Source organism: Bubalus kerabau, chromosome 4, assembly GCF_029407905.1.
Source record: "Bubalus kerabau isolate K-KA32 ecotype Philippines breed swamp buffalo chromosome 4, PCC_UOA_SB_1v2, whole genome shotgun sequence".
NCBI classification, from domain to species: domain Eukaryota; kingdom Metazoa; phylum Chordata; class Mammalia; order Artiodactyla; family Bovidae; genus Bubalus; species Bubalus kerabau.
This window is the reverse complement of record NC_073627.1, coordinates 140,012,147-140,031,149: the sequence shown is the minus strand read 5'-3', so window position 1 is coordinate 140,031,149 and position 19,003 is coordinate 140,012,147. Positions and strand designations below refer to the sequence as shown.

The 19,003-nt window shown below is 41.6% G+C and overlaps 1 protein-coding gene across 4 annotated transcripts in view; it reads right to left on the bottom strand.

The window, feature by feature from the left end:
* DOCK5 (dedicator of cytokinesis 5) overlaps positions 1–19,003 on the bottom strand; it is a 278,035-nt gene that overhangs the window by 53,928 nt on the left and 205,104 nt on the right. For all 4 annotated transcript variants that reach the window (XM_055578761.1, XM_055578762.1, XM_055578763.1 and 1 more), the window contains exons 28-35: positions 16,540–16,638; positions 11,835–11,929; positions 9,870–9,948; positions 8,862–8,962; positions 6,390–6,448; positions 5,919–6,073; positions 4,175–4,260; positions 1,594–1,753 (exon numbers count right to left, since the gene is read on the bottom strand). In XM_055578761.1, the coding sequence (XP_055434736.1) occupies positions 1,594–1,753; positions 4,175–4,260; positions 5,919–6,073; positions 6,390–6,448; positions 8,862–8,962; positions 9,870–9,948; positions 11,835–11,929; positions 16,540–16,638 (834 nt within the window). The remainder of the gene's footprint in view (positions 1–1,593; positions 1,754–4,174; positions 4,261–5,918; positions 6,074–6,389; positions 6,449–8,861; positions 8,963–9,869; positions 9,949–11,834; positions 11,930–16,539; positions 16,639–19,003) is intronic.

Below are 19,003 nucleotides of genomic sequence, written 5' to 3'. Positions count from 1 at the left end.
AAATACAATTATAAATCAGTTATTGATGAGCTTGCCACAAAAATAATCAAACCGCTAGCTACACTTTTCAACAGTGTCATTTTTCCAAAGGCTTTGTTCTTTCCCTTTAATGAATACACCCACAAAATAAGGAAATGGCAGCATTTTGTTTTGGGTGTCTTTTTTTGGCCATGCTATATCACTGCAGATGGTGACTGCAGTCATGAAATTAGAAGATTCTTGCTCCTTGAAAGAAAACCTATGACAAACGTAGATAGCATATTAAAAAGCAGAGACATTACTTTGCCAACAAAGCTATGGTTTTTCAAGTAGTCATGTACAGATATTGAGAGTTGGACCATAAAGAAGGCTGAGTGCTGAAGAATTGATGCTTTTGAACTGGGGTCCTGGAAATACTCAAGAGTCCCTTGGACTGCAAGCAGATCAAACCAGTCAATGCTAAAGGAAATCAATCCTGAATATTCACTGGAGGGACTGATGCTGAGGCTGAAGCTCCAATACTTTGGTCACCTGATGTGAAGAGCTGACTCATTTGAAAAGACTCTGATTCTTGGAAAGATTGAAGGCAGGAGGAGAAGGGAATGACAGAGGACAATATGGTTGGATGACATCACTGAATCAATGGACCTGAGTTTGAGCAAGCTCTGGGAGATGGTGAAGATCGGTGAAGCCTGGTGTGCTGGAGTCCAAGGGGTGGCAAAGAGTCAGACACGACTGAGCATCTGAGCAACAGCAGGTGGTATGTGGGATTCTAGTTCCCCAACCAGGGATAGAACCCGAGCCCCCTGCATCGGAAGCACAGAGTCCTAACCTGGACCCCAGGGAAGACCCAGGAAAAGTTTCAGTTTATAAAAAGAAAAGTTGAAGAATTTTTTTAAAGACCAGTGTGAGGAAAATCGAGGTGAACAGACAACAGGTCATAATACCCAAATCACTTGATACTCTGTTTTCTTAGGGAGTCAGAAATGGTAGGTATTTTGTTTACATTAAGCAGAGGAGACCACAGCTGCTAAACCTCTGAGATCTTTGGTCCCAGTTATAATTCTCTGGAAAAGGCAAGACCACAGGGTTCTACCACTTTGAGGATTTTATGGACTAATTCTCTACTCATGGTATATTGCTTCTAGTGCATTTTCATCTGTGTCTGATACTTTTCAACAAAAAAGCAATCACATAAAAAAAGGCAGAGAAACAGTTTGAGCATGGCCTTCTGTAAGAGAGCTGAGTCAAAAGCTTATGTTGCATTTTCCATTCCTGTTTCTATATTTATCCTCAAGGTCTGAGGCAGTTGTTATCTGCGAGTTCAAAGCTGAGTTAGCCATTCCAATTATCTTTTTTTGGCCACGCGGTATAGCTTGCAGGATCCTAGTTCCCAAACTAGGCATTGAACCCAAACCCACAGCGGCAAAGGTGCTGAGTACTAACCACTGGACTGCCAGGGAATTCCCTTGGCCATTCCAATTAGACTCAGCAGGACACATACTTCAGAAAGGTTGTCAAGGGAGAGCCTCGTGTCTGCCACATTTACTTAGAGCTGTGCAGTCAGGGGCGCTAGGCAATGCCCTCTCGGGGACCCAGGGATGTGGTACATACCAGCACGTTAACAGTACAGCTCATGCGGTTTTCCTTGCTCTCGTCATGCATGATGATGGTTCTGTAGTCCAGGAGATTCTCTAAGAGGCTGCTGACCAGGAGCGCGAATACTTCTCCGGAACTGGAGAGGTATTTATGCTTCCGGCAATGCTCTAGGAGCCTGGGGGGTAGAGGAGGAGACAAAATGCCTTGTCCCACACCTACATCCCAGCACCACCTGTGAGTGCTGCCCAAGGTCCTGGCAGCAGGTGGCGCTGGACCAAGAGACACACATCATGACTCCAGGTTATCCTACCCTGGAGCCTTCACTTACAAGGCTCTTTGCGGTTACTCAAGTTCTGCATTTTCTTTAGGTCTGCAGCTCAAGCCCCACCATCACTGAGAATCCCAGCCCATGATGCCTTTCTTTGAACTTCTATTTCTAAATAGAAGTTTTTCTATTCTTTTTCTTCTGTCTATTTCTTCTGTCTATACCACAGAAATGAGAACTTTTGCCCAAGAGGTTTGCGTGTACTATCTGATTCCTCTGGTCATTTGAAAGGATCATCTTTTTCCTGTCTTTATCCTCAGGCATCCTGCGGGAACTCTGGCGGGTCTCGGAGTAATGCCCAGCCTAGAGGAACCTAGGACCCTCGTAACATCCAGACATGTGGCTTTTCACATAAAAGTGTTATTTTTCAGAGAAAAAAGCCATAGGTGTAAGTAAGTAAACAGAAGTTAAACTTTTGGTCTAAATTATCTCCCTCTGGACCCAAAGAGAGCAAAGTTTCCATAGGAGTTTCTTAGATTAGACAGAAGAAAACTTGGTGAACAGGACAAAAAGTGGGTTCAAAGCACTAGACTAAACTCTAAAATTATTCTTGAGCACTGGAGATTTGTGCAGTCATATTTTTCTGCATTCATGATTCAAAAAGAATGAAGGAAAAACAAGATCTATATGTGAAAAGTCAACTGTAGGATTTTTTTAAAGTGTAGTTTTATCACTTGTAAACACTGTGGGTATGTGTTTCTGTGTGTGGGTAACTTCAGCATTTAATTCCTGTACGAGATCAGAACTGCAGAAGTGATAAACTGAGAGGTATGAAGCTCAAATCGGCAGACCAAACGGATACAGGATGAAAAGATCAACCAATGTTCTTATCACCCATTACAAACAAAATAAGACAGACTTCTAGAACTTCAAAATATAGACAAGTCATCAGTTCCATTTCTGAGCATCCTCTGTGCTGATTCCTTAAAAAAATTTTTTGAAAAAAGAATAATAGAGTTGGGAGTGTCACTGTCCTCAATTCAGTCCACTGCTTACCACTTCCCCAAAGCAGGTAAATCCCGGAATGATCTAGGCACATATTCCATCAACAGTTGACCGAGTTTGCGATTATCACAGAAGTTCAGAGAACACAAGAAATGAACAGTTAGGGTAGTTAGAACCTAGGATACTAGGGAAATCTGCAGGTAATAACAGTAACAAACACCAGAACAGCCCACATTTATCCAGCATGAGCTCTGCGACAGATACTATATGAATACATCATCTCATTTAAATCCTCACCAAATACAGATACTATTATTGTAGATGACCAAAAAAAAAAAAAAAAAAAAGGCATCACATAAATACAAAGTCAAAATCCTAGTATGTGGAAAAAATGGGATTTGAAGCACAATCTTTAATTCTAATATCTAAGTGTTTCTTAAAATTCTTTAATCCATCAATTAATTTATGGCTGTGCTGGATCTGCATAGCTGTTCGGGGCTTTCTTAGTTGCAGCAAGCAGGGGTCAGTTACTCTCTAGTTGCAGTGTGAGAGCTTCTCATTTTGGTGGCTTCTCTTGTTGAGGAGGACAGGCTCAAGGCACAGGGGCTAAGTTGTGGCACACAGGCTTAGTGGCCCCTTGGCACGTGGGATCTTCCCAGACTAGGGATCGAAGCCGTGTCCCCTGCATTAGTAAGTAGATTCTTAACCACTGGAGCACCAGGGAAATCTTATCTGAGTGTTCTGAAACACTGTTTTTATATTGTTTTATAAAACGCTATTTTATATTGTTATTCCATACATGCAAAGGGTGCCAGAGTAAAAGGGCCAGAGTTGCCAGAGAGGGAGGGAATGGATGAGCTGAGTTAGGGATGGAAGGAGGGAAATGAAAAGGACTGACAATGTACCTAGTGTTCCCAGACATCCTTTCCAGGGCATAAGGTATTTTAAGAGGACCTTGAAAAGTTTTCCCTTCTCCTTTAAATGACTGTTTTGAAGCCATAATTAGAGGAGCTAGCACTTTTGTTAAACTTCAGCAATTCAAACACTAGGAAAAATATCACCACTCAGTCGATCTCCCCCTCTCCTCCATCTGCCCTGTTCTTGAGGGCCAGGCTAGCCAGGAAAACACGAACATCTGACTCACAGCAGATAAATAAATGGCAGCAGTGGATGGTGTCAACTCCATGAACCTCACGGAAAACCAGTGTGGTGGTGACCCCAGCGATGCTGAGACTACTCAACTGGTCTGTGAGTGCAGCAGAAGCCCATTTTCATCCATTACTAAATGATGCCATCAGCTAGAGATTCTGTTTCTGAAATACTCACAGTTTTTCCAGAAGGACCTTGTATTGTTCGTCTCCTCTGCCCCCTTCTACTTCCTGGTCCAGCTTTGTGATCAACTCATTCTCAAACTGAAAGCAGCCAAAATTTCACAGAACGTCACAACCTCAGAAGAGGACACGAAAGACATACGGCCAACATTTCTAGACTAGGACCCACCCCTCTACTGAATTGTGAACTCTCTTCAATATACACAGAGGACGATCACAGTTCACATCACTCATTAATAATGCACCTGCTAGCTAGCTAGCTTCAGTCGTGTCCGACTCTCTGTGACCCCATGGAAAGTAGCCCACCAGGCTCCTTGATTCTCCAGACAAGAATACTGGAGTGGGTTGCCATGTCCTCCTCCAGGGGATCTTCCCAACCCAGGGACTGAACCTGGGTCTCTTATGTCTCCTGCATTGGCAGGTGGGTTCTTTACCACTAGCACCACCTGAGAAGCCCAATAATGCACCAAGGCCATGTCGACATTTTCTAAAGCAATCTGGCGTAACTTTGTCCTTTGCTTTATAATTGCAGAAAGAAAACTAGCCTAAATATTATTCTCCTATCACAACTATGCATATAAAAATAGCTTAATGGTTTTAACTTTCCATTTTGGTTCCTGTTGAAGTCTTGACAATGGGATTGCTTTTGCGGAGCTTCATAGCTACAAAATCTTCCTTTTGATACTAATATACTATGTATTGATAGATAGGAAAACTGAAGCACAGGAAAATGTATCAGGCAAACTAAGGTCTCCAAACTAAAGACTTTAAAAACCAAAGCTTAATCCACTGTAACAGCTGCAAGAGATAGGATTAAAATGCATAAAGTCAAATTTTAATGATCCAGAGTAAGAGTGCTGCTTTAGGAAACACATATACCAAAAAGACTGCTTCTAAGACATGGCATCTGGTCCCATCACTTCATGAGAAATAGATGGGGAAACAGTGGAAACAGGGTCAGACTTTATCTTTTTGGGCTCCAAAATCACTGCAGATGGTGACTGCAGCCATGAAATTAAAAGATGCTTACTCATTGGAAGGAAAGTTATGACCAACCGAGATAGCATATTCAAAAGCAGAGACATACTTTGCCAACAAAGGTTCGTCTAGTCAAGGCTATGGTTTTTCCAGTGGTCATGTATGGATGTGAGAGTTGGACTGTGAAGAAAGCTGAGCGCCGAAGAATTGATGCTTTTGAACTGTAGTGTTGGAGAAGACTCTTGAGAGTCCCTTGGACTGCAAGAAGATCCAACCAGTCCATTCTAAAGGAGATCAGCCCTGGGTGTTCTTTGGAAGGAATGATGCTAAAGCTGAAACTCCAGTATTTTGGCCACCTCATGTGAAGAGTTGACTCATTTGAAAAGACTCTGATGCTGGGAGGGATTGGGGGCAGGAGGAGAAGGGGACGACAGAGGATGAGATGGCTGGATGGCATCACTGACTCAATGGATGTGAGTTTGAGTGAACTCCGGGAGTTGGTGATGGACAGGGAGGCCTGGCGTGCTGCGATTCATGGGGTTGCAAAGAGTCGGACACAACTGAGCAATTGAAATGAACTGAACTGAGGACCAAAGATAGGCTATCTTAATTCTATGTCTAATTGCTTTACAAAATAAAATGCAAAAACAGAAGATTTTAGATAACTTTGATTTGTACTGTTCAGGCTACTGATTCTCTATTAGGGAAAAAAAAAGAATTGGACTCCACATGCACTAGTAAGGTGATCCACCACTCCTTACCATATGGAAATTGCCGTTTCCACTGAAATTGAACTCACACTGCATCATATCAAAGAAAATGGGGATGGTGGCTTTCCGAAGCTCTACTTCGGGGGTTAATGTGACTTCCAGAATGGGACCCACCATGGATGGGATGAATTTGATTTTATGGGGACCTGAAATGAAAGGAAGTGAGGATATTAAACAATTTTACCAGAAGTAAAGTGCTACAATTTTCCTCCACAGGGCCCATAAGAAAAGAAAAAGTTGTGGGTAAAGCAATTCAATTCAGAAGTGAGTGACTAAATATTCTATTCTGATAACACATGATTGTCATAAGAGACCCATACATCAACCTGCACTTCCAGACACACAGACAAATCAATCGCAATTAAAATGACATTTTAACTGAATTAAAAGGAATTAAAATAAAAAAGACTTCATCATGGGATGCATGGAGCACAAGGAGTGGTGTTCAGATTGTACACTTACCCAGGTTATACCACATGTCCCGGATCCTAAAGCCGATCTCCTTTCTCATGTCCCCGTATCTAGGAAGAAGACCATAAGCCCGGAGAAAAACGTGCGATGGAAACAAGAACATGTAATACTGATACCATGATAAGGGGAGTAAAGAAAGCCTGTGTTCTCTAGGTCACACTCAAGGTAGATAGTGAGGCAAAAATCACATGAAGAGATGCAGCTGACATGTAAATAAGCCCCCAAAAGACTGATACACACCGAGATGAGGGGACACAGACATAGAGATGGGGGTCCAGCAAAAGGTGGAGCAAAGTAAGTGCCAAAAATCACTGAGAAGATGAGATCAACACACTTACTGAAGGGAGAAGGCTGAGAAACACTCTGATTGCTCTTAAGCAGAAATAAATAAAATACTAAAGAAAAGGAAGATGAATGAGGTATGACTTACATGGTAATATGGCTGATGATGTGTAACAAACATGCTGCCTGTATATACTTATATTAGAGTAACCCTTATCCACACCAGTACATTCTTTAAAGCGCTTACATTGGCAAGTTCTAGACATACATTCTCAAATGGGGTGATAACATCTCCAAAGGGGTGAAAACTGGCCCATGGGGACAAAAAAAAAAAAAAGCTTACTGCTTTGGCATATAAAGTAAGGTATACATTTAGTACATAAACAGATATATTTAGTATATAGGTGGTATTAATATTTCATTGCGGGGGGTGGGTGTGATTAGGAAAACATTTTTCTAAAAAGGTTCCAGGGACTTCCATGGTGGTCCAGTGGTTGGGACTCTGCTTCCAGTGCAGGGGGCATGGGTTCAATCCCTGGTCAGGAAACTAAGATCCCACATGTAGCATGGCATGGACAAAAGAGGAAAAAAGTTAAAAAAATAAAAATAAAAAGGTTTCTTATAGAAGTTTACAAGGGAGGACAAAAATGTAGAGAAACATTGATCTAGACAGTGGTTCTTGGGTGGAGATGAATGAGTCACCTGGAAATCTTTTAAAGAATACAAAAGCTGGGAGCTGCTCCACATAACATGTCATATCAGAGGTTGGGGGCTTAGAAAATGAAAATAGGGTGGGTCAAAGGCAGATAAGGAGACTGTTCCCAGGGAATTCAAGTACAGATGTATGACCTACCCCGCCAGCACAGATCTACATTCTCTACTCATGTTACTATTGCACCCAACATTTTTTTCGAAATTCCTGCTTTGGAAATGCCTTCAAATGTCAGAATAAAAATCATATTGAAAAATTTCTCTTACTATTCCATTTTAACAAAAGTATCTAATTTTACTATTAATATTATATAAGGTCCAGACTGGCACATACTGGACAATAAATAACTATTCTATTGCTTTTTAATACTACTGTTGATGCTTTTACTAAAAATAAGAAGTCCTGAAAAAGAACTCATTTACATTCCTATAACCTTAATATAAATGTTTTTATTTCCTAAGGCTTATCTTTACCAGTATGCATACACATTTTTATATGGATTGTACATATAGTCACACTTTCCTGAAATGACCAAAACGAGAATCATTTATCCTAACTAGCCACTTTATCAGATTTGGTGTCAACTCATTTCACCAAAATCAAATCCATCCCTGAATGAAATTATGCCATTTAAGATATTTTAAAGAATAAGACTAAGGTGTCCATCTTAAAAATCAAATATCTCTTGATAACCACCCCACTAGGAAATCTACAAAATAGTTTTTACTTTTATCTTTGAAAGTGCAGTCACTAAATCTCAACCTCTTAGACACCAATCTTAGTATTTAAGGGAAGAGTTAGAGGGATGCTAAAATAATTTTCCTAGAATCCCAGACATGCTAGCAGGGAAACAGAACAAAAACGTCATAGCCTTTAAATGATAAATTTCTTAAGCCCTTTTTAATTACACAGCCTTTAAGTTCCTAGGCTCTCAATGAACTTTGAAAAAGACTTGAGATGAAAGCAATGAAAATCTTCCCTAAATCTCTCATCACCCTTGCACACAAGTCCATTTTGAATACTAAGCCAGGAATCTGGAGGGTATTTTTAAGTGATATGTTAGTCTTGGCTTCTCTGCAAAAGTAACTAAAACTGGGAGATAGACCAGTGGTGCCAAAGGAGTCTGCTCTGTGAATCATGAGTACGAGCAGCACTAAGCTTGCAATTTGGATAAGCTGTCAGCAGGTGGCAGCTGTTCTGGGAGACGGGAGAACTTTCTGGCCTAAGTGCCTCTCCAGGTAGGGATTTTATAAAAGAATGCGATGGTTGATTTGAAAATGAATGGGGCCCTGAGAAGAGATGTGAATCTGGGGCAATCTGAGGTTTATTAAATGATTATTTTAAGACCAAGGTCACTAACAATATGAGTAGCCAGTGAACAGTAATTTCCGTGATATTAAAAATCCTGCTCTGAATAGAAATGGAAGAACTCCCTTCCCAATTATAAGCAAGTTTAAGAGGACACTTACTTTTTTACAATTTTGTTGCGCTTGGCTTGTGAGAAGGTTTCAAGCTGAAGGGACTCATGCGTGAGAAATGCTACTGCCAAATGGAAGTAATTGTTCCAGAGCTGTTCAAAATTAATTGTGTGGGTAAAAAGAAATGGAAAATAACATTAATAAGGGTCATACTAAAACAGTGACACATTGTAGAAATTCACTCTCCAGAAATTAATAAATAAAGTAATATCCACAGGACATTTTTCTCTCTTGTGTTTCAATGATTCAGCCCTGAAAATTTTAACACTTTACTAAGATTTAAAAAAAATTTTTTTAACTATTATATTTGTTTTACTCTTGGGATAAAGGAAAATTGCTGCCAAGAAGTGTACCTATTTATAGTAGGTAGTTTGGCAATACTTATCAAAAGTCCTAGTGTTTTGCCAAACTTTTGAACTAGTAAACATTTTAGGACTTTATCCTGGAAAAATAAAAACGGGTATTTTAAAAATATTTAAGTAAGTGCTATTTAACATAACAGAAAATGCAAACAACCTAAATTTTCATATTTAAACACATATGTACATATGCACACATACACATGTATACATATATGCAATATCCTCCGCTTATGTCTTCACTTTCAAAGTTCCACAGATACAAACACAGGCCATGACACAGCAGAAGCACACCACCAAGCAAATGTACCTGTAACGGAAGCAGAACCTTGTCTGCCCTCACCGGGACTTAGAATAATGCCCTGTACGCATAACTCTCTAACATTTGTTGGATGAATGAATGAAGATGGAGCTAGCGGTCACTTGTTTTGCTATCACTCTGGACTTTCAAACAGGTGTGTATACACACTGTTCTCTGGACACTCAACCATTTGTAGTAGAGGAATACCTGTGTGACTGCCTGCAAGCAGGTGTGGGTAAGTGTTCTGATAAGAGCTGAGGCAATCTGTCTTCCAAAATGAAACTCTCCTCCTGCTTCAGCTGAGAACTGAAGGAACTCCTAGGTGAACGGCATGCTTACCTGAAGTTCAAAGCTTGCCTGATCCATGAAGAATCTGGTGAGAACCTCAGCAAACTGATTTATGGCACGGAGGAAAACCCTGGCCGGGGGAAGAAAAACACACTGGATAAATAAGGCAAACTTCATGCTCTTTGAGACATTTTCTGGGGCTTCCCAAGTGGCTCAGTGGTAAAGAATCCACCTGCCAATGCAGGGGTTCAACCCCTGGGTTGGGAAGATCCCCTGGAGAAAAAAATGGCTACCTACCCAGTATCCCTGCCTGGGAATTCCCATGGACAGAGGACCCTGACAGGCTGCAGTCCATGGGGTAACAGAGTCAGACACGACTTAACATTTCCTATGTTAAAAACAACAACACAAATCAAGCCTGGATTCGTTAACCTAAGACCTTTAGATCTATCAAGATCCTTAGAGACCAAAAACAGCACAGTCTACAGTGAAGGCCAGTTTCTAGAACTGTCTCCTAGCATCACTCAAGGCTGCATCACAGTTGAGCCAGTTGAGAGGATCAGCTCCTGAGCCTCAGACCAGAGCTCTTTCTACTCCATTGTGACGCTTGTGTTTTAAAGTCTACGACTTCGGATGCAACTGTTTCTCTAATCTGTATATAGTTGGGAAGTGTTTTCTAACCAGATATCAGGACCATGGAGACTTAATCCTTATCATAATAATTTACTTTATTTAGCTCTTAAAAATTCTGAAATTGAGTATCTGTGCATGCGTGCTCAGTTGTGTCTGACTCTTTTTGACCGCATGGCCTATACAGCACACCAGGCTCCTCTAGACATGGAATTTTCCAGGCAAGAGTACTGGAGTAGGTTGCCATTTCCTACTCCAGGGGATCTTCCTGACCCAGGGATCAATACTGAGTCTCCTACATCTCCTACACTGGCAGGCAGATTCTTTACCACTGAGCCACCTACCACTTAGGAAGCCCCTAAGTATCTGTATTCAGTTCATTTGACTTGAATTCAACAAGTCTCTGTTGAAGACCAGCAACTGCAAAGCACTGGCTTAGGTTTTGTCTTGAAAGAGACACTTCCTGGTCTTAAGAAGGTTACAGCTTGGTGGGGTTCACTTGCAACATGTAAATCAAACGTAGACCCAACAAAGAACATGGAAAATTCTAGGAGGGGGTATCAAATAGCTATAGGGAATAAAAAGGAGAGACGAGGACATCTAGGTCAGAATGGCTTCCTTTGGAGATGGCATTTGAGAAGGACCTAAAGGAATGGGAGGCAGACTGATGGCCAGAGACAATGGGGCAGGCACTGCAGGCAGAAGCAGCCAGTGTGAGGGAAGGCATAGAGCATGTTCAGGAGCAGCAGGAGGTCAGCGTGGCTGTAGCGCACACTGTATGTGGGCTTCCCAGGTGGCGCCAGTGGTAAAGAACCTGCCTGCCAATGTAGGAGATCCAAGGGATGTGCGTTCCGATTTCTGGGTTGGGAAGATTCCCTGGAGGATGTCATGGCAACCCACTCCAGTATTCTTGCCTGGAGAATCCCATAGCCAGAAGAGCCTGGTGGGTATAATCCATGGAGTCATAAAGAGACGGACACAACTGAAGTGACTTAGCATGTACGCACATTGTATATGGAGGGAAACCGTGGAAGATATGGCTAGGAAAGCAGGGTGGGTCAGGATGCCAAAGCCTTGAATATTAGGATAATAAAGGCCCCAGGGCGGCACTGAAAGATGTCTTGCAGAGCTGATGATCAACACATGAGAGTGATGAGGTAACAGCAGAAAGAAGAGAGTTGAGAGCCCGAGTCAGAACGACTGATATAGCCTGGATGAAATCAAGAACAGGAGGGCATACACCAAGACCATAGAAGCAGGACAACCTTTACTTTACAGATGATGGACCTGAGGCAAAGAGACAAGACAGTGCTATACAAGGCTCAGAAATCTAGTTACCAGACCCAAGTTTTCAGATGCCACCGGCCCCACAATGGGTGGTCTCACCTGTTCTGTGTCATATTCATGACCATCCAGTCTTTAGCGTAGATGTTCTTTCCAATTAGATCCTTAAACATGATAAAAGTTTCCATGAGGAAGTCCTGCAGAAAACAGATTAGGAATGATTGGGGGAAAACTGGGTTACACATCGTATGCCTGGCCCGCATTACACTGATGCAAAGAGAGGAACATGATGACCACAGTCCCATAATAGTCTATCTTTTAAGTTTCATGGGGATAACACAGTGTTTTGTTTTGTTTTTTAATTATTTTATATGGGAGCACAGTTGATTCACAATATTGTGTTAGTTTCAAGTGTATAGCAAAGTGATTCAGTTATACATATACATGCACATATTCTTTTTCAAATCCTTTTCTCATTTAGGTTACTTCAAAATATTAAGCACTGCTCCTTGTGCTATATAGAAGGTCCTTATTGGTTATCCATTTTGAATATAGCAGTGTATATATAATACAGTATTCTTAGAGCTGTCCTATGATTTGACGTTTATATCATATAATCTGGCTTCCCTGGTGGCTCAGATGGTAAAGAATGTGCCTGCAATGCAGGAGACCCGGGTTAGATCCCTGGGTCAGGAAGATCCCCTGGAGAAGGAAATGGCAACCCACTCCAGTATTCTTGCTTGGAGAATCCCATGGAAGAGAAGCCTGGCAGGCTATAGTCCATGGAGTCACAAAGAGTCAGATATAATTGAGTGACTAACAATTTCACATAGTCTGAGGAGGGAGACAAGAATGAAAAAAAACTGCACAAATTTTATAAATTATAAAATAGACTATTGAAAAATTAAACTATTGGCTTAAGGCCATAGAAATCAAGAAGTAGAGAGCTAGGATCCAGACCTTTGGGTTCTGGATCCCAAGTTTACAGCCATAATATCGTTAGTGCTCGACTGCCAAATGTTGTCTGAATAGATCTACTGCATTTCAAAAGCATCCACCAATTGTGAGAAAACTGACACTTCTTTTTAACTTTTTGGAATCTTTTAAAAATTGAATTGTAAGTAACACACAGTATTCTATTAGTTTCAGGTGCACCTCATAGTGATTCAAAGGTTCTATACATGATCATCACACCTAGTCCAGTTACATCTGTCACCCTACCGAGTTTTTAGAGTATTATTGACTGAATACCCTCTGTGTACAGTACATCCTTGGTAATTATTTACTTTATAAACTGTCAGTTGGGGTCTCTTAATCCCCTTCACCTCTTTTGTCCACCTCTCTGCCCTCCTTCCCTCTGGTAACTACCAGTTTCTTCTCTGTATCTGAGTCTGAGAAAACTGATACTTCTAACAACTCTGAGTCCAGTTCTTCCTTATTACTGTTAGAACGGAAACAAAATGCTATAAATAAGAAGCAGAGTCAGGATTCTTCCTATTCCAGGAATGCTTCCATGGGTAGCCTGGGGAGAAAGGTCCTAAAGGCTCCTTACAAAGAGATGTCAGCAGTGGACCATGATGACTGTAACAACTAATTAACAAAAGCCCAGGATCGAGAAAATAGCCATTCTACTCACGAGGCGGCTAAGAGGAAAAAAGTAACTCAGAAAAAAGAAAAATCAGGCTAAAAATCAGCGCTTAAAAGTTTGGAACGCTTTTAAATTTATTAGTTGGTTAAATTTAGACATTTTCCACTCAGATTCCTGAGATGAAAACCCAGTCCAATTTCTCTGGCACTAAACCGTGCCGTTTCAGCAACTAAGGAAAGAACACGGGGCTGTGCAGGCAGGGGGCCTGGGTTCTATTTCTAATAATATTCCTCAGAGACCCTAGTCCTGATGGCTACCCAGTGCACTTTGGAGGCCAAATAGCAAAGGATCAGGAACAATAACAGCCCAGAAGTCTGTGCTTTGCAATCTTCCTTCTGGTTTGTGCAGTCTAAATCATTTAGTGCGTAAGTTTTTCAATTTTTCATCATACATTTTACGTGCACCCATTACTTATTAACTATTCCATTAGCTTTTTTTCCCTCATGTCAACAGGAGCTCATGGTTTGTGAAGCGAGGATGTAAAATGCTGGTTATCTGCTTCTGACACCGACTACATTCAGCCCCAGGTGCTCAGTGAACTGTGAACAGTGATGGCATAAGAAGGGCAGCTCACAGGTCTCCCCAGGCCTCCCTTTCTCTCCTGCTTCCCAGGGTCCTTCAAGTGATTTCTTCAGAAGCAGCAGGACAGAGAGAAAGGAGGGTCCACTGAAGGTTGAAAGGCCTAGCCGTACCGGCAGTTCTCCCACTAATGACCACTATTCCCTTGTGGGCAATAATCCTTTTTAAATTAGATGATGCTGGGAGAAAAGTTCACATTGACCTAGAAAACAAAGGTTAAACCTGAGTTTAGGGTTGTTGTTGTTGTTGTTTTTGCTTACTTAACGGAGCCAAATTGCCAGGAGTTTGAACTTACTATAAATTTCTTTATTCTACCTGCTTTCAAAGGAAATCTTAAAAAATGTCATTCCCCGCCGCATCCCCCCACCATGGCTGCAAAGTGCAGCATATGGGATCTTAGTTCCCTGATTAGGGATCGAACAAGGGTCCCCTGCATGGGAATGCAGAGTCCTAACCACTGAACCTCCAAGGAAGTCCCAAGAAGTCACTATTTTTATATTAATTTTATCTTACATAATAATAAAATATTATATACAGTTATAGTATAACATCATAATTATTATTGTAAGTAGTTGGTTCTCATAGGTATTAACACTTACAAAGCGAGGCATTTTCCGTAAGTCCAATCATCAGTATTTACATTAAGCATTTCTTTTTTGGAGTGATGAAAATATTCTGGAATTACAGAGTTGTGACGGCTGCACAATGCTGTGAATATACTAAACAGCCATGAATTGTATGCTTTAACTGGGTGAATTGTATGGAATGTGAATTATATCTCAATAAAGCTGTTTTTTTAAAAAGTACTCACATTAATCCCCTCCCCTCCCCAGTAGGTACCATCTTATATATGAGGAAGCCAAGGTTCAGTGAGGTTAAACAGCTTGTCCAAAATTTCGCAGAGGGAAGCAGAATAGAATTCAGAATTCAAACCCAGATCCCGGTATTCCAAAGCCTGTGTTCTTAAACACACTGTACCATCTGCCTATGGAAGAGAAACACCACCACCCTCAGCTTCCACCTCTCAACCCCTCTCCTCTGTGATTCTCTTGCCCAGATTTCTGGAAGCGCAGCTAAGGATGGCTATAGACTCCTGTACCAGCCTGCCTGCGAGAGCATGGTCAAAGTGGAAGTCCACATAAGTCTCCAGACTAAGCCACAATACCTTATTGTGGTCCAAGACAGTATTCCGAGAGTTCACCACTAGATTGATTACAACTAATAATAAAAAGCAGTACTGACTCAATAGACATGAACTTGAGCAAACTCGGGGAGGCAGTGGAGGAGAAGGGAGCCTGACATGTTGCAGTCCATTCGGTAGCAGAATCAGACATGACTTGGAGACAGAACAACAACAGCAACTTTCTCTCCAATTCTTTGTTATGTTTTTCCATCATGTAGACCTCACAGAAAGGACAGTGACTGTCAGGGAAAGAACTGGGTATCCTTGAGAGTACTGGCCACATGCTATCCATATAAAAAAGGCTGAAAATGGACAATTGAGAGCATAAAGAAGACAAGAATATGCACAAATGATGGAAGTTACCCAAAGGAAGTCTAGTCTACTGAGACCTCAACTGTTAATCCAGCTCCATATCCAGCCCATTGCTTCACAAGACAAGATGATAACTTCAGGGACGATGTTTTGTTTTGTTTTATGCAGGGTCTTAGTTCCCTGACCAGGAACTGAACTCAGACTACAGCAATGAAAGCGCAGAGTCCTAACCACTGGACCATCAGGGAATTTCCACTTTCAGGGATGTTTAATAGCCATTAACAGTTCCCTGAAGGAAGAATCATGGGGAAGCCACCAGAGATCTAACTTAGCTTCTTAAGCTACCTTTGGCTGTATGGTTAATAGTAAACTATTAAGAGAACAATTTTGTTTAAAACAAAAGAGAATGGAATATTTTCAACTGAAGATAACTTACATATGTTACATGGGGCAGATGCTACCTCTTTTTGTTTCCCTTCCCAGGGACTACTAAAAAGGATGACATCCACCACATCTTAGAAGACCATGCATATCACTGTCTCCTACAATCCTTGCAAGGGTGACCACTATCCCTGAAAATGAGACACTGTCCTCTTCTGAGAGCAAAAAAGCCAAATGTTTCTAAGTACAGGGTCTCTCTAAATCAAAGACACTTCAGTGTCTCCATGAGGACCTATTGGTACATGAACTCTTGTTTAGTCACTCAGTTGTGTTCAACTCTTTTGTGATGCCATGAACTGCAGCCCATCAGGCTCCTCTGTCCATGGGACTTCCCATGCAAGAATACTGGAGCGGGTTGCCATTTCCTTCTCCAGGGGAATCTTCCCGACCCAGGGATGGAACACGTCTCTTGCATCTCCTGCACTGGCATGTGGATTCTTTACCACTGAGCCACTTGGGAAGCCCACATATACTGTACTCTTCTTTAAAGCTTATGGCAGAGAAACACTCTCCCTCTTATAATCACTGTGCAAAGCCACACAGCATTAGAGATGTGTGGGAAGAGACCCACACAGAACTGATGCTCAGTTCTGTCGAAATATGAAAAGTCTTCAAGTGAGCAGGACGCAATGAAGACAACTTACAACGATGTCCTGTCTGGTTTTGAAAGTGCTGATGTAGTGGCTGTAGTGGCCGTCCTCCATCTGCTGCAGGACGGCGATCATGCAGGCGACAAAACTCCCCTGGAAGGAGACGGAAAACACAATAAATCCCAGCTCCTGAGACCACCAACTGACAAAGCAAGATGTGGGTGCACGGTCTTCGGTTTTCTCTACCCAATTAAGTATGCAGAGACCCAGCATGCTGGAAACATACTGAATTCTGAAGGTCTAAAGGCATGTGCTTTGCAGTTTCTTGGTAAAAACAAGCTCCTTCCAGGTTTGAGTGGAGGGCTTCATTCATCCTGTGGTCAGCTCTGACCTCTGAAATCCCATAGGTGAGGGGATACTGACTCTGAGATCCCAGCTAGATGACTAGTGAAGCTCAAACAATTTATAGATGCTGAGTTGCTTGTTGAAAAAGATGGGTAGTAGAGACTTCCAGAGAGAGATGCCAGAAATATTTAGATCATTTAAACAAATTCGAGCTTGGAGGACAGCAAGAGAAAGAGAAGCAGTACAACTGAGTGGAAAAGCAGAGGAGAGGATAGGACAGGAGAGCTCCCTGCTGGACCACTTCAGTGTCATGCCTCCAGCTCTGGAGTCCTTTGGTCAGTGATTCTTGCATGTTAAGCTATGTTAACTGTGGACCTGGTTTGAAGAAAGGGATTGGATAATTAGATGTGTATTCAGTCCCTCAGCTGTGTCTCATTCTTTGCGACCCCATAGATGGTAGCCCTCTAGGCTCCTCTGTCCACAGAATTTTCCAGGCAAGAATACTGGAGTGGGTTGCTCTTTCCTACTCCAGGGGATCTTCCAGACTCAGGGATGGAACCTGCATCTCTTTACACTGACAACTGGATTCTTTACCACTAGTGCCATCCCTGGTCTGGATAATTAGGTGATTACCATCATTTCCATTTTTGAGGCCAGGAATTACATATTCAATTGGCTTTACCCTAGTCCAATCATAATTGAGTCACAGACTTAATTTTCTAGCCTAAGGGTAAGTACCCAAGGCAAAATCTGCCTGTATTCATATAGTTATGAAAACAATACAGATTTAAATGAATTTGGCACAGAGGAGAGGAAAACCTAGCTGTTCCTGGGATGGAGAGAATAACTTCCTACATACAAAAACAATAAAAGACTATCCATGGTCACCTCTCTCTGAATGAATGCCTTATATCTCCTTTGTTTAAAGAAAAGTTTACTTTTCTAATTATAAAGCAATGTAAATTTATTGTATTAAGGCTTTGATATTTATTGCCAAACTAGCATACAGTTTGCATTACCATCAGCACCTAACGCTATTTATTTCTCCAGGCCTTTGTTAAAGTGTTTGTCCAAATTTTACCTTCTTGGGAAAAGTATTTTTTGGGTGGAGGGCATGCCATGAGGTTTGTGGCATCTGAGTTCCCTGACCAGGGATGGAACCCAGGCCCCAGGCAGTGAAAGCTCCCAGTCCTAACCACCACTGGACCACCAGGGAATTCCTAGGAAAGCCACTCTTTTTTTTTGGTCCTACTATGTAGCACGTGGGATCTTAGTTCCCCAACCAGGGATCGAACCCACATCCTCTGCATTTGTGGAGTCTCAACTGCTGGACCACCAAGAAGTCCCTAAAAAGCCATTCTTAACCACCTTACATAAATTTGTAACTCTATGACCCTGAATCCCCTTATTCCACTCTTTTTTTTTCCCTCCACAGCACTTTTCTCCTTCTAATATTCTGCACTTATTTTTTTATTGTTATTCTTGCTAGAATGTAAGCTTCTCTAAGATAGCGACTTTTGTTCTGTTTCCTGATGTATTTCTCTTGTCTAGAACAATATCTGGCTTATAGCAGTTTCTTACTACCTATTTTTTTTTTTAATAAATAGATTTTATTTACAGTAGCAATTTAGAAGAGTTCTTTTTCTATCCTCTAATTAAAATCTCATTGGAAATGGCAACACACTCCAGGATTCTTGCCTGGAGAATGCTATGGACAAAGGAGCCTGGTGAGTTACAGTCCACAGGGTCACCAAGAGTGGGGCATGACTGAGCAACTAAGCACACGCGCATGTAGCTTACACAGCTGCAAGCCAAAGATGCTCCATTTTAACGGTGATACAACTGGTCTCTCAACAGTCACCTCTGGTCTCCATCACACCTTTTACCTGACAGTTAGTAGACATAATAGTTGGAAAATAAGAGGCCAACACTGACATTTCTAAAAGCATGCTAATCTCAAGTTCTTGAAAAGATTTTCTTTGAGCGAAAAGGGCTGCCTGGTAATACAGGGCACCAATCTATAAGCATTTCAAGCATCAGGGGAAACAGAATGTGAAGGGGAGAATTGAATTTATCAGAATTTCTCTCACGGTGCCTAAAGTGCATAGTTGGGAACATAACTTGGCAAGCTTCTGTCGGGGGGCATGGCTAACAGCATGCAGGGCGCTGCCTC